This window comes from Malurus melanocephalus, unplaced genomic scaffold (genome assembly GCF_030028575.1).
Source record: "Malurus melanocephalus ecotype Western Australia unplaced genomic scaffold, MMel_1.1 scaffold_127, whole genome shotgun sequence".
In the NCBI taxonomy this organism is placed as follows: Eukaryota; Metazoa; Chordata; class Aves; order Passeriformes; family Maluridae; genus Malurus; species Malurus melanocephalus.
This window is the reverse complement of record NW_026623359.1, coordinates 1,589,457-1,614,261: the sequence shown is the minus strand read 5'-3', so window position 1 is coordinate 1,614,261 and position 24,805 is coordinate 1,589,457. Positions and strand designations below refer to the sequence as shown.

Genomic DNA, 24,805 nt, shown 5'->3' with positions numbered 1-24,805 from the left:
CTGCCCTGCCGACTATGGCAGGACAGCGTGTTCTTAAAGCAATAATTGCGGTGTTTAACAGGATCCTATCAAATCTCAGAAAGTTAAAGTTAACATGAACATAAGAGAATAGTAATACAAAACAGAAAGGGAACACACCTCTTCTGAAGCTGGTGGGTCATTTAGGGAAGCTGCTGCCCTCAGAAAGAAAGCATTACATTCCAGGAATCACATTTTTCTGGGCCTGAGCAGAGGCTGTGATGCAAAGCTCTCCCATGCCATAAGATACGGTTATAGCACTTCACCTCTCACTGGCATTACGTCTGGGATGAAGTTTGGACAGAAAGACCAGGAGCTGTGCTTCAAGCAGGCAACTCAGGAGTTTGCAGCCACACAGGGAATTTAGGCATCACAAACATGGATGAACCACATTAAAGTCAGCGGAAATAGTACACCCTCTCTGCTTGTGTTTGTATTTCTTTCTCCCTTGCATAGGTGCTGAGATCTTCTGCATCCACATGCCTGAGGCCTCTGGGTAACAGGGGGTTTTATTATTTTAACATGGAAGACCTACCAAAACCATTGTGGTAACACTACTTGTAAGATACAGAAAAGCTTTAATCAGATGAGGTAGAGAGGGAGAAGAGAAGATGAAGCCAAAGATTAGATGATCTCATGAGGCCCTTTCTCCGAATAACCTGAATAATCCTGTGAACCCAGAAAGCCAAGACACCATCATTTCATAGAAGCCAAACTGAGGAACAGTGAAAGCTGGGAACACTCACTGCCTGCAGGCATTGGGGCATCACCAGGARCCCACACAGGTTTGGGCTTACCTTCCTCCTGTTTCACAGACACTGTCCATCCTCCTCCCTCTTGATTTTTGATCTGCCTCTTCTCAGCCTTCCGCTCTTAACCTTGTTAATCCACATTCTCCACCTTCGCCAGTCTCCCACTGCAAAAGCTGCTCTCACCAGTATTTRTAAGTGTCACTCCCTTCTCCCACATCATCTCCCTCACTTTTAATAATTGTTTTGAGTGCATTGCAAAAGGTGCATCCTCCCYTTCTCCTTTGATGCTGCACAGTAACCACTGACTTGCACCCTCTTCACCCTTTATCAGGTGCTCTTCTCTCCATCTCTCCCACCCACACTGCTGGAGCTTTTCCTGYTGCTGGCTTCCTGTCTTCTGCTCCTGCTGGGAAAAGGAGCAGTGTTTGTGAGCACAGCAGGGTCACCCCTCAAATCTAGTGAGTGATTTATGGCTCTGTGCAGGCTGAATCTGACAGGAAAACAAACCAGAACCTCCCTGAAACAACTGAAGAGAAGGCAAGAGTCATTGCATAAACAAGGGACAGAAACATTAAACATTTTAAATTATATCTTTCCAGTCCATTTACTTTGTCCCTTTATAGTTTGCRAAGAAAAGAGAGACTTGGAATATTCCAGTTAAAGATTACCAGGAATGTGATTATCAGATAAGCAGYTCTAACTCAAGATCTTGTCTGTAATATTGGTTCATTAACCTGYTGATATATTAAAGACTCATTTATAGGCTCTGAGACAGTTTCATGTCATCTGTTTTCTAGTACAAAATATTCAGGGAATAAAAGTGTGTTTATTGTTCAGTGTTTCGGGAATTGATGTATACTTATGCCATCAACACATCACTTTTAAATATCCTAACTCACTAGAAAACCCACTTCCAGCACCTCTACAATACAGAAGGAAACTAAAAATCAGAGCAGCTGGAAAGGCTAAGGAAGACACTCATTGATCCGTTCCTTCATTGAGTCATTCTCTCATTCATTCATTCATTCATTCATTGATGCCCGCAGCCCGCGCTCCCTGCAGCGCGGAGATGGATGCGCGGCTGTCGGCTCCCCTCTGCTGGCGGCTACCCGGGCACGGAGCGGAGCGGCCACAGCCACCCCTCCCCGGGCCCTCACCTGCCAGCTGGAACTCAGCGAGGGCCCAAACCGCCCCAATAATCACAAAAGGATGCTTTTCCAGGCAGGTGCATGGGGAAGCTGTCGGCTCCCCTCTGCTGGCGGGTACCCGGGCACGGAGCGGAGCGGCCACAGCCACCCCTCCCCGGGCCCTCACCTGCCAGCTGGAACTCAGCGAGGGCCCAAACCGCCCCGATAATCACAAAAGGATGCTTTTCCAGGCAGGTGCAYGGGGAAGCTGACAGCAATTGTGACAGCAATTTTCACAAATTCTTTATGTCGAAACTGGTCACTTATTGTTGGGAGACCAGAGATGCTACCTGGGGTGAGGATGTCTTGACCTTCCTGTTATAAACACCAGGTTCTGTCATTACAAAATTCTGTGGCTATAAATTCTGTGATAATAAACCTTAATACTCATGCCTGAATATCTCCCTGCCTGACCTTAGCCTCAGACTGATAATTTTCAATTTTCTACCAAAACAGCTCAGCAACTCCTGTTAATACTGGGAACTGATTTTTTTTCTCTCTCTTTTTTCATTATATTATTTGCTAATTTTTTTCTGCCATGTTTTCTAGCAGTAATTTGAAATTTGGCAGCATATGTTTAGGAACTGTTTTATACTACCAAGTAGAATGTTGAACCCAATAATGTAGAACCCAAGCCACAAAACTCAGAATCAAAAAATGCCTCTCTGCCCAAGAGCAGCAAGAGACTTGSGAGTTTGGCAGCAACCCTCTCAGTACTCCTGTGAGATTGTACATCCAGCATCYTGTCAAAACACTGTCCTAAAGGAGCTAATAACACCTTTCCTACTGAGAGCAGCAGCTCAACAGACCTGCTGGGAGGACACGTGGCAGCAGCTCTCCCACCCAGGCAGGCTCTGAGTGCTTTTGGCAGGGAGCTGCCTGATGAGGAGCCCAGGATTGCTCTCCAGCCGTATCCTGAAAACAGGGAAGAATCTTCAAAGCTTGACTGTATCATTAAGCAATACCTGCAACTGAAKCATGCTTTTCTTTTGCAGTACCTGGTTAGGGATTTGGTTTTTTGTTTCTGACCATGGGGATTTTGTTACTGACTTGAWGAGAGCAGGTCATGACTTTAGCAAGGCAAATGCTTAAAATCCACTACATATATGAAGGGCATTTTTTTCTAAGCTCAGGAGGTCTGGTTTGAATCAATCCTGGCATCACAAAACTAAAGTCTCACTGACCTGGCTCAATGCCAAGAAAGAAAACTGTTTACCATTACTCATATTATTGTTATTATTTGAATTAAATTATGTATACCCTGAATAACAGACTCTTAAAATTTTTAAACAGTGGGGATAAAGGTGTCTTCCAGAGGTGCAGAGAGGCAGTCCTGAGCTACAAGTTTGTTTATTCATYGTAACGCAACACCTTGAAGAACAGGAACAGCCAAAGACATATCCTGTGCACCAGGAACAGCATCTCTCAGAGCAACTTTCTACCTGGGGGAACAGATGGCACCCCTTTGGCAGAGCTTTGCAGCCCAGGAACACACCTGGGCTGATTTTCTTCTGGGTGATTTTCTACTTCTTGAACTTAAACTAGCTGCTATGGTCTGCAGGCAAGGTACTCTGTGTTAATGAGCAACTTCTCAGTGGGAGCCCAGATCTACAACAGAAACAGGCACGGGCACAAAACTTAGGGCTTCCCATAAACCCAAAGGGAAATGAAAATAAAGGCTGCCTTGGTCCTTGAATTTCATTGAATTTTGGTCAAAACTTGCCATATTTCAACCTTTCATGTGTACACAAATGGGAGCATTCATGCACAATGCATGTGTCATGATTCTCATAGAATAGAACATGTATGTGTTTCATTGCATACACTGAGTAAATGAAASTTTCTTAGACTCATTAATGTTTTGTCAAGAAGAGAGATATTTACTGTATTGAAAGTGCAAGAGAACTTTATTTTCACCACTTGCCTAAACACCAGATAGAACCAACATTATCTACAAAGAAACAAGGAAAGGAAAAAATAATACAAAATACTGTGTTGGTTGTTTGAGTCAAATTTTCATGAAAATTATCAATCTTATGCAAATTCATAGCTAAGCTACCAATCAAGYACCAACATAAAAGCCCACAGGAAGGCAATAATGAAAGGCTGGTCACACTGCTTGCTGTCACAAGCTGTCACAAGTCACACAATTACAATTCTTTTACCATTCATAGACAAACTCACAGCACAGCCGTGATGGATGGGGCTGCTGATTGGGTAGATGCCATGGCTCAACAGAGGGACACTGTGCACAGCAGATAAATGGGAAAACAGTACCTGCAGAGAACAGTCTATATTCTACAATAACTGCYCCTAATGATAGACCCTGCCATAATTTCAGATCCAATTTCAGCAGCCAGTGACCACAGCCTTGAGGCTGATGAGGTGCTTGAGGGATTACGTGACACAGACATCCGTTTGCAGATAAGTGTGTAATTCCACTCTGCCTTTCCCCCTCAGTGATGGGTATGGATGCCTGGGAGGTGACTTTAAAACTACCATGGGAGGAGAACAGATTGAAATAATTTGAAAACCACTTCCACTCCTTAAGTGGCTCACAGGATTAGAAGCCACTGTGGTAATGCAAAAACCACTTGATTATCTTTAGGGACTTCCCTTTGGTGTTGAAAGATTTCTCAAGATGTTTTTGAAGCTCTGATGGAAAGGATTTACAATGGGAAGGTTGGCCAGGGGGGTCACCTCGTTTCGCCTACTAATTATATGATACAATAAGAAAAATGTTTTCTGTTCTTCTAAGCACCAACACAAAATGGTTTATTTTCAGTTTCATCAAATCTCCATTCAGACAAAGGACCCTAAAGGTCCCTTGGAAGCAGTAGTTATTGGGATGACTATTCACAGGCTTGGAGAGGGCAGCTCTCTTTCACACTTTCCTGAGGCTCTCAGACATAATTTCCAAACATCAGAGCTACTTGACATCCCAACCATTACTCTACACAGGGAGATTAAAAATTGGACTGTAATAACTTTACTGAAGTTGTATCTTGCACACACGCTCAGTAGGAAGGAGATTAATTGAAATGTKATTAAGAAAGGCTCATTAAAAGTTAGCTGTAGACAGCCAATCAGGTAGGGGGGTGTTTGAATTTCTTCTTCACATACTATTTAACCTACTTGAGAAAATTCTTTCAAAAATGAGGGGGGGAACTGTATTTTAGGAAAAGGTAGTTTTAAAACCTTAGTTTTAYGAAAAGGTAGACAACCACACGGACACAAACCCAACTTTTAACATTTCTGCTTGCATGTCAACCTCTCAGCTTTCAACAGAGCTTCCAAGAGCTCCATCTTGCTTTGCACTCACTATCCTGAATAAATTTAAACCATTTTTTTATCTTCCCAGCCAAAGYTGCAGACCAGCCATGGGTACACTACACTTGTCAATGCCATGCACTCTCCTGACCTSAGAGAACTCCCAGCCTCCCACAGCACCCATATGTCCCTGCTCATCATCTGAGGGCAACAGGGGACACAGAGACTTTGCAAATGAACACAAGAATCCAAGGAAGGGAATGGTCTTGCTTTCCATGCTTGAAATGACCAAAAACCTCTCTAGCCCCACAGCTAAAGCCCAAATTTTTTAGCTCAGCTTCCTCTACAGAATAAACTTCTTCCTTTCCTGCTTGGGCTTTTATTTATACAGTAATAATAAGTCAATTTTCTCAGCAGAGCTTTTCAGCTTTGGGGCCACAGGCAGCTGCTACAAGAAGCTGCAGAAATAGCATGGGATGTGTTTGCAGACACTCCAGTTTAGAGGTTCATTTTAGTCATCACTCTCTCTTTATCTGTACACTCAGTTTTTTGGATAAAAAATATTCTTGCATCGATCACGGAGATACTTCAGGACCAGAGCAGCCCATTTCAAGGGACAGAAAAGCAAAAGGGGGAAAAATCATATTAAAATTTTAACTCTGGGCATCTGCCAGTTGGTCAGCTTTCCCTTATTCCCCTCATGAGACCTCACTACCTCATGCCTCCACARAGCCCCAAAGACCCCACTCCCTGTGGGACTCTGCCAGAGAGGAAGAGGATGAGGATGAGGAAAAAGAGGACAASGAGGAGGAGGAAGGGGACAAGGACGAGGAGGAAGCCTTCAACCACCTTCTTAGCTACTGGTTCCACAGGGACTCGGGGTGAAAAGTCCTTCTGGCCTCCTTCTTGCCCATTGCTAATGCCTCCCCAGAGCTTTGTCCTCCAGCAGATCCCTGCCACTGTCCTTCCTGTCCTGTGTCTCCCAATGTCCACCCAAGGTACACAACTGTTACTTCCCAAGGTTGCCAAGCAAACCTGCCCTGGCCTATGGTTGGAAATAAATGTTTCCAAAGAGCTCCTGCTCTTCCTTGAATGCAGCTCCTCACAATGGGCACGCTGCCAGCCATCAAGGAGACCTTCATCATCATCTCAATGACCTTAAAATTGACAAGGATTAATTTTCTTGGACTTGGCAGCCCTTTTTTCTCATTTCTGACTACATTAATAAAGCTTTTAAAGAAATACCAAAGGAAAGCACTCGTGTGCTTGTTCTATTTCCTTCAGTGTAGCCTTTTTAACAGTTTTATGCTACATTTCTGCACTGGCAAACCAGCTGATTTTGACAGTGGTATGTGTGACATCAGATATCAGCTTAGAGCAGAGAAAATAATTATAACAGTCAGTGCCTTTCTGAGAATTTGTTAAGAAGATCAATAAGAACAGGAGCACTTTGACTTTTCTTATTATGGTTTCTTTGGCAACCCCGGGAAATAACATAGGTAAAATTATAGTCCCATCACGCTCCATGTGCTGACAGTACATCGTACATAATTGTGTGCTTCCCACCAGAAAGATTACTTAGTATAATCCCAAACAATCTTTTCCCTCTGCTGTTTTAGGTGTTTCATCATTTTCACAGCTTGCAAAGCCCTAAAAAATCAAAGARGAAAACAAAACCCCTTGAATTGGTTTTGCTATTGTCTGGCTTTGAGAGCTTATGACAGCACCAACTTAGTTTGTCTGGCAGCAATAATCCTAGATTATTCAAAACKAAGAAGTGGGTGTGTAAATCATGCAGTCTTTCTGGAAAGATTTGGTTTTGCAGTTTGTCAGAATCTTTCTCCCCCTAGAGGATCAGCTCCAGTACTTCCCAGAGCATCTTTACTTGTGGCAGAACCTGACTGGCTGCTGTTTTCAAAGCACAAGTGGTCGGCCAGCACCTTTCTTTCAGTGTGCATTTTCCAATAGCTGGTACACGCAGTTTGTCAACCCTATGTGTCTGCTGTTTGTGTTTTTTGTGATCTCAAAATCCAAGGACACCCCGGGCTTACAGAAGGTACTCAATGTTACCTGGAGAAGCACCAACATTTTGCTGTGACATTTCTTCCTCAAAGGGGAGGCTGCTGTGTGTATAGCACAACCTGTGCTAGTGTTTKAAAGCAGAGCAGATGGATAAAGCAAGGCAAAAGCTTGCAAGATTAGCTTCTAACTTGCAGAAGTAGGGTCCAAAGTTCTCATCATTCCCTTCYACAGCAGCTCCCCAGTCTCCACACACAGTCCCTGCCTTGTCTCTGCCTCACTCAACACCTTGCCAGTGGGACACTGAGAAGAATGTTTTGGAACACAAAACAAGTTCAGCTTCTAAATTTTTTATTTTTTACTGTACCTTCTGTCCTAGTTTTCTGTACTCATCAGGGTAATTTTTTTTCAGATCTGTTTCTCAGGTAAATGTTTTTGAGATACTGTCTCAGTTACATCTACGTAACATCCAGAATTTGGATTTTAAAAAAGCAGATCCCTTTTTCTTCCTCTAGAGATCTTGTAACTGTGACAGAAGCAAGCACATTTACTGCTTTAGCACACTTCATGAATATAATCTCCTTTTTACTTTTAGCAGAGTGCACTTCAGATGWCTTTGGGATGTTAGACATTCGTTTTCTCTCTTCTSGTTCTGTTTTTTTTTCCCTAAAACMAGACTTATCAGAACAAGCAGAATTGTCCTATTGASCAAGGATCAATGCTAGTTTATTTTTCTCCCCTTGCAGCCAACAGTTTCTGCCTTCAGAAAATATCTATCAGTTAGTCATTTTATAGACCTTTTTATCTTAACACAATCATGAAAAGCTTAGCAGTCACAATACTTTTCATATATCACCTCTTTTAATGCTGGCTCTTTACATTTGGAGAGACAGAGGTGGCTGAAAGTGACTTTCTGAGGAAAGTTACAGCCATGATTCCAATCACCAGAGRCTTGATGTCATCCACACGTTGCGACAGACTTGAAACGGCAGATAAACCCTTATAGCAGGGAGTCGTAGGTTTCTTTCTCGTGCATGAGCATGCATTTAATTTCAAACATGAACAACTTCAGACATTTGGCATCTTATTTCCAACGTTAAAGACCTGCACGTTGCAGAGTGACAGACACACAAGAGTCCAGAAGGCAGCTGGGTTTTGGTCGAGAATACTGAAAATTGAGAGTGAAGGCTCCAGCACCCCCTGGTCGGGAGCTGCTGCTGGCGGTGCCCACACAGCCCAGCCCGCTGTCACAGAGCTCGTGGTTTCTATAGCAGCCAGCACTATATAAAAACTTGGCTTTCCCTTCACCAGCTAATCTCCACGTGATGGAAGGGAGCTGAGAGAGAAGAGGCACAAACCTGAGCTGYGTGTGTTGCAGGGGGGCTCTGAGCAAGCACCATGATGGGGGCTCTGTGGGACCACCCAGCCCTGGGTTCAAGATTGATCTTCAGCTGATGCCCTGTAGTTATTGGCTTTTATGATAATTTCTAATTTTAATACCCTGATATTCAATCCATGCATGACCCTACTCTGCCTCCTAATTGGCTTCACCAGCCAATTCTTCTGGTTTGATCCTCCCAGATGGTGACTCCATCCCACACTGACCCTTCCCCTGCCCATGCTTTCTGCACCATTGGCCAACTCTAAAGGCAAGCCAGCTGAAGGGCAAATACATATCGGTGAAATCTCTAAGGAATAAGGAATGCTTACACCTTGGAATAAAATCTTGCTAATTTGCATATTAAGAAAAGAATAAGCCCAAAGTACTGTCAGCAACAGTGTTAGCATCAGTTGCAGGAAGGAAAAAATGTTCTGTCCTGGCATATCTTTTAAAGCTCTAAGGTCTCCCTGCAGCCAGGATGTTCAGAGGGGAGTAAAAGGTCCAGTTCAGCCAACAGACATTTTGCTTGAATAAAATCTACTTCTTTAACCAAAAAGGTGAGGAAATTATAAATTGACAGGTTTGAGTTTTCAAAACACACATGCTGCCATTAAACAAGGAGAGTTTTAATATTACTTTTAATGGGAGAACTCATATTCTCCTGGTGCTTACATGAATTTCTCCCTCAAAACAGTCATGTACTTTCTGGTATTGTAAATAAGTGAAATATACTGTCTCCCTAYTGAGTGGCTGTGATGTATTATTTACAGATTCACAGAATATTCTRAGTTGGAAGGGACTCRCAAGGATCATCGAGTCCAACTCTTAACTAAACAGCCCATATGGGGATTGACCTCACAACCTTGGTGGTATTAGCACCATGCTCTAACCAACTGAGATAATCTCAGGGTAAATAGCAGCTTTTAAAAAATAAAATTATTCACCATTTAAATATTGAATGTAGATTTGTCTTCAACTTATCTTCATTAATCCTTTTGTTATTAAACCAATTAGTGTTCTAGTTTAGAAAATTCTTCAAGACATAAATTTCCACAGCACAGACGTTTATTTGAACTGTAAACGATGATGAAGGTTGCTATGGTGTGATCTCTTTCTCAAAGTCTATTTACTTCTCCCAGCTAACAACAATCCCAACAGTAGAGTCCATAAAACAGAACGTTCAAAGTAAAGCAGCCACCACACACCAAGGCGCTCGTGAAACTGAAACACTCACCACAAAGAAAGACATACAGAAAAAGAAAAACTTTTATAGKTTAAAAATTGTACTTGAACCTGTACCTGGAGATAAAAGTTTTTTTTCATAAAGCAGCAGTTTGAAAAATCTTCTTTCACTGTTGCTGTTTTCCAGTCCTCCTGCAAAATGGTAGGTTTGTGCAAGCTAAGACATGCAGCCTGGGAGAATAYTCACATTATGGCAAGTTAATGAGAGCATGGAGGAACAGAAACAGGCAAAGGGCAGGGATCAAATGGATACAGCACAGAGATGCTTTTTTCAAAATTCCTGCATTAGCCTTTTTTGCAAGAGTATGATACCATTTTAATAACAGATCCAGTGCAGGCCGTTTCCAGAACGGATATTCTCATTCACCAGCACAACTTTTAGCTTCTGAAAACTGTTCTCCTACAAGTATAAGAAGGTTTTTTTTTTATTTTATGCTAATGGCATAAGTTGCTTTCATCATCAGACACACAAAAAAGGCAGTCCAAACACATCCTCAATCCTCCAATTGTCAGGTTCAAGAATATAACAAAACTTTTATGTAGGAAAAATGGAATTAGGAATGTTAACCCTATCAAATAGAGGAAAAGACACACTTTCCTCTAACAAAAGACTGGAAATTTAAGCTTTTTTCTACAAAGTCCCTCAGCCAACTCCTTCCTTTGCTCTTGGCTAAGTCCCTTTTTAAACAGGAATTAAGTAACAGAGCACACCATGCAAGCTAATGTAATCACTTAGTACAAAATTCTTCACTAACATGGGGAACATTTATGATTCCCATCCAGGGAGTGGGCCCTGGCACTCTTTTCCTAGTGAAGGTGTAGTTATACCTTTGCTTCTCAATAAATCTCATATTCAACAGCTGCTACAGGACTTCTTCAAGGATATCTCTGTCACCCTACAGACAATGGAGGTATAGGTAACACACGTGCAGTAGCAGGAACTATGGATCCTTGGAGTGAACCCAGCTGAGGTTAAGGAGCCACAGAGATGTTCAATCCACCCTGCAGGCCAGGGGCTGCCTGCCCTTGTCTGGCCCACAATGTTGACATCCGTGAGTGGCTGGAGAGTGGGTGCAGCTCACCTTCCCCAGCAGCAGCCTGAGAGTCCCCATGGGCTGTACATTCCCAAACCACTCCATGGCACAATCCATAACAGAGTTAGTGGAGATGACTGGGAGATTCGGATGAGTAACACTCTGGGTGTCAGGATGTGGAGCATTGACACRTTCACAGTCATCCTGTGCACACTGRCAGCCAGAKGTTCTTGCCAGTCCCTCCTGCTTTTGTAGAAAGATCCAGGTCTCTTGCAGCTTTGCTGTGGATCTGGTGGCTCACTGTGGACTTTTCAACTATCCTACAATTTTCTAAATGGCAGTAGATGGCTTTATGTGTGATTATCTCACTGACCCAACTAATTTTGCACAGATTAGCTAGTCTCAAACAATTTAGAATACATTTAAAGGAACCTTACATGCTCCACAGACAAGAACAAAGATTTGTAAATTTTTTTTTTTCATTGTTTAATCTACCAAGGACTTGGAATGCTGCAGTAGAACAAAATTAAAAAGCCCATCTGAAGATCCCTATTTTGGTTGCTATTTTTTCCACTCTTATAAAAACATATAGAAGCCTTGAGCAGTCCAGAAACCAAGGACCCAGCTAGCACAATATCTCAGAGCTTGGAGATTCCTGCTGTTAAGCACCAGGAATGGTGGCAGCTGTCGGAGATCTCATCTGACATGGGGTTCTTCGTGCTGTCAGGATCTGTTCTCTGTCCAGGAACTTCAGAACCTGGAAGCATTTTGGAAGCCCTGTTTGTCCTTAACRATTCACTGATCTCACTATATTTCAAGATTAAATACTTCAGGTCAAACAGGGCAACAATATTCCACAATCTCAGTTTGGCTGAAGCTTTTCATGACATGAAAAAGGCTGTTAGGTGCACTTATGTCAGCACTGTGATCAGAGCTAGATTTTTAAAGAGAGGTATATAATACTCATACTGTACCTGTGTAGATTATGTGGGTAGTTCACACAGAAAGAAGGATAAGGTCTTTCTCTTTTTCTCATTAATTAAGAAAACAGTATTTTATCCTAATTCTGCAACTGCMTATTTAGTTGTATGTCTGTCTACTGCTTTGGAAGCTTTCTAAACTTAAATAGAGACCCAGTTTTCTGCAAACTGGGATCTGATTTGAAAGCTGGAATTCAGCCCGTTTTAAGAGGCAGATTTCTATTCTCTTCATCACACAATAACAAGATCATTAATGAAGCACYTGGTACAGTGAAAATCCGGCCTGAAATCTGTTCAAAGTCTGTTTGGTGCTCTGACCTGAAGGTCTGGGGATGCAGCTGTTTTCCTTTCAGTTTTGACTGAGTATTCGCACGTGAATGATTGCACAACTGAGCTAAAAATACAAAGCTCCAAACACATCCAGGAAGATTTCACATTGTTCTGGCTGTCCATTTCTTCAGGGAGTAAAAGTTTCCAGCCTTATAGCAAAACAATCTAGCTCTGTACAAAAATAAATGAAATAAGGATGAACAGAACTACGGAACAGTGTAGGTGATCTAAGAAAAGAATGCCAAAATGGACTGTGCACTCCCTGTACACTCTGTTATTTTATTTTCTGAGTCTCATGGAGACTGTCTGGAGCATCTGCCCTGCTGGGCATGAGCAKTGTAAATGGTGCAATTGGCAGAGACAGAGAACAGAGTAGGTCAGATAAAGGTCTGACACATCTGTGTAACACTGACAGCGCCAATGGTGATCGAATCCTGCCCAGCCTGGAGCAGAGAAGGCTGTGGGCAGATCAAAGAGCAGTGTCCCAGTACCTGCAGTCAGTCAGGCTCCTTAGAGCAGGGTTCAGTGGAGGGATGAAATAGGCACAAGTTGAAACAGGAGAGGTTCTGATTGTGTATAAGCCAAAATATCTTTGTCACAGAGACAGCCCTGTGGTGTGATGCATTACCCGAAATGGTTGTGCAGTCTCCAACCTCAGACACTTTCAAGATCAACAGAATAAAGCCCTGACCAGCTGGTCTGATCTCATAGCTCATTCTCTGAGGTGCAGGTTGGGCTAGAGACATCCTGAGGTCCCTTCAGACCTGAATTCTCATGATCTCAGGCCACCAGAATCTAGTGTATCAAAGAAAAGGCTAAACACAAAACCCCCTACACCTAGTTATGGGAACACCCTGCCTTTAGGGAGGACTTCTTTCCAATCCCCAGTAGCCACAGCTGGACAAACATCAGCCTGAAGTGGGATTTAACATTACAGTTTAAAAGGAAACCCCCACTAATAACTGCAATGAAGACACTAAAAGCTTTGCTGAAAAATAGACAAAGCTTGTGAGTGACATGTTCAGACAAGGCTTCCCAATTTTAGACTCTGAAAGTTATCTTGAAAAARAACTAAGAGGACATAGCTCATTTCTCAGCCAACAAAACTTGCAAAGGTGAARAACATTTTAAAAGCCAAGTGCTGCCTTTCATTTAATAGCCATAGACACAATTTTAAATAAATTTTAGGTATCTGCTTTGAAAACTTTGCATAATTTGCAGCAGAGAATTTCTGGTTTCTCTCATCAAAACAGAAAGTTAATATSCTTTATTAATATGGTCTGCAGATGGTAAATGAAAAGGTCAGTGTACCAAAATGCAGATCAACAAATAGACTCTTAGCTGCCAGAGTAGATAGCTAAAAAACAGAGAATACTGCCRAAAAAAAACTAAAACCAAAACCTGAACAGCATCTTGAGCATTGAAATACATAATGGCACACAGCTAGAATATTGTAATTCACAGGACAAAATACTTCTGTAAGTACTCCAGTGCCACAGGTAGCAGAGAGAGGAAACTGAGCCTCTGTACTATTTGTGAAGSAGTTTCCCTGCCCTGTAAGCTGGCACTGTGAGCAGCTGCAAACCTGGAATTGCAGGATCAGGGCCATGCCTGACTCAGGGGCCAAGCTGTGGTCATTGCAGCTTAGGCAGCACAAAGTACAGCCTCTGCAGAAATCCTCAACCCCTTTATACCCTGCAGTTCTCCTAGAGCTGGTAACAAACTGGGTGAACAGTGAGAGTGAACAGGATAAAGCCAAGCTCCACTGTGCAGTTACCAGAGCTCCCTGTTGTGGTGAGGATGTGACTCAACTCAACTCTGGCCAACGAAGACCATACAATATTGATGTCCATATAATATTGCACTTCTTGTCAGGATCTGGCCTCTAAGAAATTATGAAATTATGTGAAATAGAAASTGAAAACATTCCTCAGCCAGTGAGGAACACTACACATATTTYTAGTTTGTCCTAAACCAGATACTTTCAAATCCCTAATCACATACTAGCCCTACAGTACCCCTTCCATCACCTGCTCAGGTGGCAGGTTTAAACAGAAGACTCTAATGTAACAGGCCTGAATATTCTGTGAAATAATAGCTGATATTTAATATTTTTTTTCAAGTTAATAATACTCCTTCAAATAAATAATTTTTGCTTCAAATAAGGAAAACTGCTTATCAGTAGTTAACATATTTTGCAACCTTTATAAGGGGATAAAAAAAATCACAACAGATTTCTTACAGTCTGTACTACAGCTTTGGTTTTATTTTGAAGTGTCAGACTCTGTGTCACTGGAAGCAGACATTCTCCCCATGGTATTTGTACTCTGCCGACGCAACAGACACTCAGCTTGCCAGGGTCTATCAGCAGAACTCCATTAAGACATGAAATAAGTATATTTCTTAAGAAACCCACAGCAAAACTTAAAGCATGATGCCTTTAATCAGTCAGCTACATAACTGCTTAAAAGCAGTTGGACTCCAAAGTGGTAGCTGGCTGGATTAGTTCTCATTTTGTCTGCATACAGCCACCCAAGGCACTCTGCTCCTGCCAGACCAGGACACGGCTCAGCAGCAGGACCTGTCACCTCCAGTCTTCCAGAGTCCTCGGTGCTTAATGCCCAGGGCTGCTGAAAAAGCACCGTGTTAATGCCCTGCCAAATGTCACTTCATACTGTACCTGTGTAGATAATGCAGGTAGTTCACACAGAAAGAAGGAAAAAGTCTTTCTCTTTTTCTCATTAATTAAGAAAGCAGTATTTTATCCTAATTCTGCTGGGTGCCCAGCATCCTCTGACCAACCACCTCACACCCTGCTCTGCCAGCCATCACCACCACACACCCTCCAGCCTGCAACCCTGACTTATTGACTGATCTTTATTCACTTGAGGAAAATGATGATGACAGTCAGTTGTCACTATTTGGGGCAGGCAGGAAACACTGCTCACACTGAAAGATTTCCATGGGGATCTCTTCACTCCTCATGAAGTGACAGAGATCTTCTGAATGGYGACCTGCTCTGAAGAGCTGCTCTCCAGAGAGCTGCCCTCTCCTTCTGCCTCATATTTGCACGATATATATCCTGCACCCAGGTTTTTAAATGCGTGTGCTACTTAAATGTCTGCAACAGATCATAAACTTTCTTATAGGAAAATTGCTTTGTGGTCCATCAAACCATTATCAGAACCCTCAGAAACTTGTTCCTCACAGATAATGAGATATAGCTGCTCTTCTACTTCTTTTACAGGTGAGCTTGTTGAGAGACATGCAGGCATCCAAGCACCTTCTCCTAAATTCAGCAGTAGATCTAGGCATGGAAGAATCCAAAAATCCTTCTAAGTCCCCCTCCCACGGTCTGAATAGTACAAAACATGACACAAACATAGCATATTTGACAACATAGCTCTTAAAAGTTTATAATACAAAACTTTTGTAGGAAAGTATTGCAACACAGTATTGACTTATAAAAAGAAAAGTACAAACTGACATTGGATGTACACTACAGAAGAACTGGATGTAAATAAGAAAATTGGGAAACACAAATGAGCTAAAAAAGATTTCAGAACTTATTCCTGCAAGTAAAACCATATGGAAAAATCAGATCAGTCTCACTGACTGTGCCAGGTCCCATCCTGGACCAACAGGCACTTCCAGACAAAGCAGCAACACGTYAATCTCCTGTTATTATTTCCTTTCTGTTGCTCATGCATTCTTGCAAGCCATTTCCATGAAGTTTTTCAGTGTTTCAAAAGTAACTAAGTCTCTGCCTTGACTGAGGAGAACCTCTTAAGCTGTAAGAAACTTGTTACTAGAAATTTTAGGAAAAAAACAGCTCAGAAATTGCCCTTGGACAAGGACATAAAATTGTGGCAWACAAAACCTGATTTTCCTAACTACTAACCAATATAAATGATCAGTTTTGCGAAATATGTGTTTTAAAAATGAGGCAATGCTCATAAAGGCAAACATTAGTTACAGTCTTGCATAACTGATACTGCAATACCCTCTTGTGGTCAAATAAAAAGGTTTTGTCCAAACACCTGAACTCTTTCCTCTATAAAAAGCCTCTCTAGGCAGCTTTTCCTTTGACTCAAAGGAAATAACTACCATATTTTTCCCAGATGAATTTGTAGTGCATATCATCAATTGTCCGGTAAAACCGAAAGACTAACCTCAGTCAACTTCTCCCTCAGAATGACAGGCACTGAGACTGCTTTTTGAATTAATTAAAAAACAAACTKCAAAGCARAGGCCATCTTCCACAGTGACACTYATAATTATTTTTCATTAATGTCCCCAACCAGAAAAAAATCAAGATGTTCTAATGAATTTACATAGATATATGTGACATGAAGCCACAATAAACATCAACCTGCAGGATGGAAAGATGTACACAGTAAATCAGTTGTACCAATTCAAATAAAATGCTAAACTGGTAAATGGGAAAAGTGAAGGGAAAAAGTTCAATATCTGCACCAGGTCTGCTGAGACCACACAATGGCACAGACTTAAAACACTTGCTAGCAGTCTTTCTGTCCAGTTTATTCGGTGGCTGCAAGTAGTCATTTGGAGGCTGTTCACAGTAAAACAGTTTTAGCTTATTACTGTTTAATTTGCAGAAATTGACTTGAAGAAAGGGTCAGAATTAAAATTCTGGTCTGATACAAGAGCTTTATACACAAGAATTAAAAGGAGCAGACTTTCCATCAGGATCCTTTCCCAACCAGATTAGGAGTTAAAATCCTATGCACTCTGATTAATGCATTGGGTCTTCCAAAAGTGCCTCAGATTCCTTTCAAAGCAATCAGATGCTGCTAAAACACTCTTCTCCAACCAGCTGCACACACTCCAGCTTGGAGAGGACCCTGGAACAAATGCAACAAGATAAGCAGAATCCACAAGAGGAACAGGGACAATATTAGTCCAAGCTGGAAAACACTTCACTTCTTCACTTCTTCACTTCATGATAATGCTATGTGGGTACATGACTTTTTTTTTTTTTTTTGCTTTTTGGCTGAAAGAGATGAAAAACACTATTCAGGTTTCAATTATCTCAGAAAAAATAGCTAACAAACAAAAMGTCTACTAAAATTTAATTCAAAACCGAAGCAAACATGGGGTTTTGAGGTAGAATTTACCTTTTCTTAAGTTATGTTATCACAATCTTCAAATTCAGAATATTTTTTTCAAAATTATTGTAGAATTATAGAAGTATTTCTTGCTCAAACCCATCTTCATGAAGTGTTTGGATTGTTGTATAGTTGTAACTATTTTAAAAGAAATTATTTGCCAAATTCAGTATGTGGTTCCCAATACTGCAAGTAAATAAGTTTGCCAAAATCCCCCTGAAGAAGTAGATTCAAAGTTCATTAGCATTTACCAGAAAGACAAAATAAGAGACTAGAATTCATCTGGCTAGAWTTCATCTGGAGCTCATCACCCTACTCAAAAACAAGTCAGTCAAGAATTTCAGAGGAAATTTATACGTGAAATACTCTGTTTTCCTGCAAGGTCACAAATACTTGACGAAGTGAGTTCATACCGCAGAAGCTCAACAGGCTGACTGCAAAGACAAACACTGACATTCTGGACACTGTTTTGAAAATTCTCACTTTGTATACTAATGACCCTTTAAAGTTACTTAAAAACTTCTCATAGTTGCTYAATAACATCTGCAAAACTCTCTAAGTGCTTAGAAAAGACTTTTGATGATCTCTCACTGCTTTTTTTTTTTTTTAATTTAAAAATAAGGTTTCAGAACAGATTCCTTGAATCACTTTATTTTAACCAAACATCTTGGCCCCAAACAGAGTTCAAGGCCCCAGCAGCTGTCACACTGGGTCTCTTCTCCTTTTCTGGTATATATTCACRAGTCAGACCTTTCCAATCGAGACAGTAAACACGCCAGGGAAACCAGCAGTTTTCAGAAGTTTTTGCTTCTGCTACATAACCACAACAAAAGTCCTCCTGATTACTCAGCAGCAATCTCCACAGCACGCTTTGCTATTAAATCAGACTTTATTGTCCTGAGGATTTTGGATAGAGGCTGATCTCAGCTGCAGTCACTGTAATCACCTTGTAAGCTAAGAATTTGCTGGTTACATCTGGAGATCCCATTGCTTCCAATTAGAGTCACTTCTTAAGAAATTGCTGTTACCATGAAAACCCCCTCAGTGTTCAAGCAATGATGCAAGATAAAGCAGTAGGAAAGGAGTGTTAAATAAGAGAGAAGTAAAGCAGTGCTGAGCACTGCCTGTCAGTGTTGCTGTGCATGTTCTTTTCTGAAAGCACTTCAAAGCAGCAGCTGACAGAAAATGTTAGGAGAGAAGGAGCTTTGAAAGCGCAAACAAAAATGGGTTTCACTTTCTGAAAAGTCACAATATATCTAAAAAGGCTGGACATATGGTGAGTCTCAAAAATGGACAGTTTGGGAAGGGGTTCTGGATTCAGGAGAAATATCTTGGTTAGGTCGTGACAAACAGCAATCACACCTCTGGGACAAYGAGCCCCAGCTCCTGTGTCCCAGCAGCACCCAACCAAGCTGACCTGTCACTGCACAAGTGGCTGCTTGGGCCTGGGCAGACCAGCAGCCAGCCAGACCAGGTCCAACAGGAYAAGATCTGGAGTCTGTGGAGGCTCAACAGAGAGGAAGGAAAATCTGGTAAGTCACTTGCTCCAGTTCATGCCTCTTCTGCTTGTCTTGACAATGGTACTGATACTCCCTGACAGCCTTGGGGCTTGATCCAAAGCCAACACTATCAAACAAGGGACCTTGGATCAGATCCTAATACCTTCCTTTCTAGGGTTACATTATCCCTGTTCTTCACTGGACAAAATCTGTGCTAATATCTTCCAGCATGCTTGGGCTTAAGCTGAAAAGAGATGCAAAGAACTGTATGCTAACTATCTGCTAGCTTTGTCRATTTGCACAATGAAGATATAAAAGTGCCAAGCTTTGTAATTTATTGCAGACACGCTGATATTATCAACTCTTTTCATAGTCTTGGAAATGGCTGAAATGGAAGCTGAACAGAATGTTCTGCCAAAATACAATTCTGTATTCCCAGTCTGTAAATCTCTTGAAGTTGCCCCACTGTAATGGTGTTTCAGCAGACTGAGCTGTACACGTATGAACTAAGCTTTGACTGTGCACACACCAGTGACCCAAAGGAACCCAAATTTAAGATCCTGTCTCCACCACATATCTTGAGTAAGTGTTTATGCTCATACTTCAGAACACAGCATCAYTATACCTATCAGAAGAATATCCTTGATAAAATTAAAAGCAGCTCCATTTCCAACTGTGTGCTGCCCAAGCGAAAGGAAAGAAAAAGAGCATCACTCTCAGGATTTTTTAAAATGGAAAAAGAAATCATCTGGAAACCTTTGCCCTCTTCAGCCTACTGGAGGAGATACAGATCACAGTCCTGATTTCCCCAGAGATACGTTTGCACTCTTGTCTGGCTGCATTTACTTGAAGGACAGGCTGATGCCAAGAACTSTGACGCACACAAAGCCAGGGCAGTGTTATTCTCTCCCAGTTGTGCTGGGAGACTCAGACTCTTGCTCAACAGGCTCAGCCTGCTCCATACTCATTCCTTAGCAAAGGCAGCAGGAAGGATTCTGCCTGMCCCTGGGGTCGACAGGCATGGATATTGGTGCAAACTCACTGAGTGTGTAACACTCCATACAGCTGATGTATGTTCTGCTTTCCAGTTTTAGCTATGAAGACACAAACTCTTGCTAAAGGGTAGGGCAGACTGGTGAAGAACAAGATGCCTAAAGCTGGATTCACCAAACCACACACCCTACAGCCTGCAGGGGGCTGTCCTTCAATTCCACATTTCCATCCCAAAAACAATGAGGGAGAAAGGCAGGTATGTATTAAATGGTCTGACCTGAGGTAGATGTAGGACAATACCTGAGACCATGACATTTCTCACTAATTAGCACCATCCAGTTATACCCAAATCTGAAAACATTCAAATAATGCCTACTTATCGAGATAAAAACTTCTAGGACCTCAGTGTTGTGCTGGTATATTGAGACATATAGTGATAAACAGAACATTCATAAATTCGATTTTAGTTGCACCTGGGGCATATCTACACTGGACAGGGGAGTGCAGCACAGAAATCCAGTGCTCCTAGCCCCACATGGTATATGGCTGTGCGGCACAGACAAGCTCAGCTTCAGCACTAGTTCAATGAGCTTAGATGCAGCACAAGTGAGCAGCTCAGAGTCAACCCAGGTGTACCCTGARCCCTGCTGCAAATAAAGCTGTGTAAAACTGTTTCCTCTCTTGACTCACCATACTCTTACAACAGTGGGTGAACTGGTATTTTCTCCATTTCAGGCCAAGGAAAGCAAACTATGGAAAATCAAAGGACTTGCCCTGTGGTCCCACACCAGGTATAGAACTGAGCTGAAGAGCAAAACTCAGGTCTTCTGACTCCATGTGCTTCTAGCACAGCTGCCTACCTGCACAAAATACTCCCATGGATGTTTGCCTGCAGCAATATGGCTCTGGGAATTCCTACCAGGGACTTATGCCGGCAAAGTATTGGTCATTTAAAAACTGAGATGGTGTGTCTTGCTCAAGGCATTGGACAAATGTTTTCTAGAGTGACTCAGGACATGGGTAATTTATTTACATTTGCACAAGGAATACATTGCGGGCATGGTATCCTCACTTTCCCTTAGCAAAAGAAAACATCCACTCCTCATGTAGTATGAGAATAAATAAAACCCTGGGCTCCATCACAGAAAAGACAGGTTTTAGTACAAGGAATCTGCAAGTGTCAAACTGGGCTGGAAGTGTCAAACTGAGCAGCTGAAGAGGCATTCAATTATGATCAAAATTAACTAATTCCTTTAAAAACAGAAAAACTGACACTGAATTTTTTATTTCCATTCCAAGGCACCAGAACTGGAGCTTCCTAAAGGACCATGACTAAATGGTGAGTTTTGAACAGACATTCATCTGTACCCATGCTCTTTTTAGTTTTCGTCAATTTGAGCTAAGCTAGTATTTCAAATTGAAGCATACTTAGGCATTATTGGGAAATGCTTTATGACTAAAATCTTCAAGAAAAATTAAAGAACTGAAGTTTCTTCATCTGCTACCTGTAYGTGCTCAATCTGCTTCAATGTTAACAACTTGGCTGAAACACAAGGGCTGGAAGAACCAACTTCCCAGACGAAAATTTGTAAGATGTCATTCTGCTGAAACCCAAGCTACTTACTAAAAACTAAAGAAAAAACCTCCCACACCACAACCATTCCAGAGCAGGCTAACTTTCCATCCCAGATAGCATTTTACACAACACACTWTAAAATTATTTCTTTCCCTCTGTTAGCCTATCATAAGACAACAGGAAAAAAACCCAATTGTCTTGCTTTATTTCTACAACACTTTCATGTACAGTCAGCGTGATATTTTGAAGTACATTTAAATTCTAATTTCAAAAGCAGAAGTGCTGATATTCTAAACAATTCAAGTAACTTGTATTTTTGTAAGAAACAATGGATGTAATTTTGAAAACTCATKAATGGTCCTTGTTTTATCCAGGGTAAGAGAAAGGAGCAGAAGCCACTGCCAAACTACATGTCTGTGTTCTCAAGCAAAGTTCCTAACTCAACCAACCAAAATATTGTCAGTCAAATAAATACTGAGCTTGGCAGGGCAGGGTAAATACGAAATTACTTCTTCAGCAATGGAGCACAAAAGAAGAACTTCAGGGTGAGCTCCAGCTTTCTAAGTGCTTCAGTGTAACAGCAACAAAGCAAGTCCTTTCATGGGTAAAAATGGATGTTGTCCAACAATGCCATAATAAATGATCCTCTTGGTATTTCAGGTGACTGGGCCATATACAGATAGCACAGATTTCATCCATCTCCCCATGCAAATCTACAGTAAGCATACCACTAATATAAGAAAGAACAAGATTACAGACAAAAGACAATTTCTTCATGAAATTTATCTCGTTAAAACAATTAATAGAGATTTCTCAGATGAGTCACAACATAAACAATGCACATTCAGTTCTGAAAGCCAGCACCATACAAATGCAGCAGCTTGTTGCATGTAGTTAGATAAGCATTCTTCACCTTCTGCATGTATAAACTTGCACTAAAGAATTATACTTAAGGCACGTGAGACATGCTCTGTGCTTTTCACCACTCCCTGCTGAGGGTGGGTGACCAAATATTTTTCACACTAGTTTTCATTTTTCTTTCTGTAGGTTTGCTGCTCTCAAATTCCTTTCTCTTACACTTTTTTTCTGGTTCAGCTGATGAAAACTCATTGACAAGGAAGCGGGCTTTCACATTTTGCTCTGGAGGCGTGTTGGCTCAGCAACCTGTCTTACACCCTCAGGATTGTCAGCCTTGAATTTAACAGGTTCATAGTTTGCAAAATCTGYGGTTGCCCAGGGAAACCATCATCAAGGTAAATCAGCACAGTACCAAAAGCCTGTTCAGCCAGTGCACCTTCATTACATAGGCTGAATCTTTATGGCCTGTTGTTCTGYAGAGACAAAGCAGCAAGCAGCAGAGCATGGAGAGTGTGCACACAATATCTGTCCTCTGAACTCTGTGTAGCTTCTGCAGGATTATGCTCAGTCCTAAGTGGAGCTCTACACAGAAGCCATTAGCATTGCCTTGACACACCAGGATGCAGCCTCTCACCAGACTGATGTGGAGATGGGTGCACTTATGCTTTGCAATTAAAGCTGTTTGTTTACATGATAAGACTTCAGTGGCAGAATGCAGCTCAGAAGCACACAAGGTGACCACTGTAACCAGTGTGATCATTGATCCAAGTGGTCTCAGGCAAAAAAAAGGCATTGTAGAAGCCAGAGACAAGTCTCACACCCTGAAGTCATGACTCCAAGCAATTCTCCTCCTGGCTTCCGCAAGATGGTGAAAACTGTTGGAGGATTAAGGCTTTTGAGATGACAACTAAGTTACCTGAAGAATGAAAACCACATCATGCAACCAGCTCAGGTGAGGAGGGCTGATTCCACTCTGTGCAGACACGAATTATGCTGGAGAACTGARTTCAGACACCCCATATGGGAAGCTTTTTAAAACAGACCTCTTGYTAAGCTAAAATGCTTTCTGTTCTCTCCTGTGAGCAGAAGACTGCACCAGGAACTCAATTATTTTCACACATCTGAAAGCAGGAAAGGAGTGAGTAGTCCAAGACTTTCCTTGCTCTGTGCCCTCCAGARCTTTTTTCCAAAAACTGCACAGGCCACTCAGAGGTTAAATATTTATTGGTAATTGCATAATACCAAGAGACGTTTCACTTGCATGCCTAACTCTGAGACATACTGAGCAGATGCAAGTCTTTCTGTGGGTCACAAACTTTACACTGAGTGGTGGGTGCCCAGTATCTGTCAGGCTCAAACTCCTACTTATGTAAGAACATTTCATTTGTAAAGCACRGAGATGTTGTTTTTCAGCATGAAAGCATGCAGAGCTCCATGCCTTCTAACCTCCAGATGGCACTCACTCCACATCAAGTAATCCAGCTAAAAGGACACTAAGGCAGTGTCACATAATTCCTTTTTAATTATATGAAATAATTCCAGATTCTTGACTCTGTTTACTGTGTGTGAATCCAGGGAATCCTTCTCTCAGAGAGTTCCCGCAAACTGGAGCATAAGAGGATGGTCTAAACAGCGCACAGTTTCATCCTCCCACTTCACTTAGAACTGGCATTAATTCAAATACAAGCACATCTAGTTTTGGATAAGACCTTCCACATCTTACCCCAAAGATGGGCTACTAATCAGAATCTAGAGAAGCAGTTTTGGCAACCGAGTATGGGAAGACGTCATATAGGAAAACATTAAAAAGACTGTTAAAAGTTTAACCTGAAGAAAAAAAAAACAGTCTTGGAAGATGATACCAATCCTTAGATACATGTATAGCTCTGGAACTTCAAGTGAGTGTCAGGCAGCAGCAAAAATAACAAGCTTAAATCACAGCAAGGAAGAATCACATTAACTTTTTGGGAAGCTAGTAGTAAGGATAATGCAGCACTGGAATGGATTCCTTGAGGAATCTCCACCTATGAAAATTAAACACACACATCCATTGAGAGGGATGTATTTAATGTGGTTCATCTTTTACTGTATAGATTGAATGACTGTATGAAGATTTTTCACCAATCCTCTGACTACACCAGAGCTGTTTGAATCAGAATATATTTTGCAAACATGATTTTTTCAAACAAATTCACTAAGAAGTTTCTAAAAATTCCTATTTTAATTATACCAGGTTTAAATATATTTTACCTCTAGAATACAGTTTGATCACATATTTTTGGATTATTTGAACTACTCATACAGGATACTTTTCACAAAATCTAGATGTGTCTCTTTTAATCACAGACATCTGAGAGGCTTATTTAGTGTCCTCTTGACAGGTGTGAGAAGGATACTTCTCAAAGAGCATATTATGTCACATCTATGAATGGCAACAACCAATTTTCTTCAAAAAATCTGAGGAAGTTTTCAGTAAAACATGTCCTGTGTCCTCAATTGGACRAAGCAACCGTTGAGGTGCCAGGTGGTTCCTGAGG

At 41.5% G+C, this 24,805-nt stretch overlaps 1 protein-coding gene across 1 annotated transcript; it reads left to right on the top strand.

Annotated features, from left to right (window-relative positions):
- Nucleotides 1-1,839: 1,839 nt before the first annotated feature.
- CUNH2orf50 (chromosome unknown C2orf50 homolog) lies at nt 1,840-22,053 on the top strand. The gene is given in 8 exon segments (XM_057370474.1): nt 1,840-2,152; nt 18,624-18,735; nt 18,737-18,802; nt 18,804-18,835; nt 18,838-18,874; nt 21,134-21,173; nt 21,785-21,944; nt 21,947-22,053. Coding segments are annotated over 8 exon segments (867 nt in total).
- Nucleotides 22,054-24,805: the final 2,752 nt, after the last annotated feature.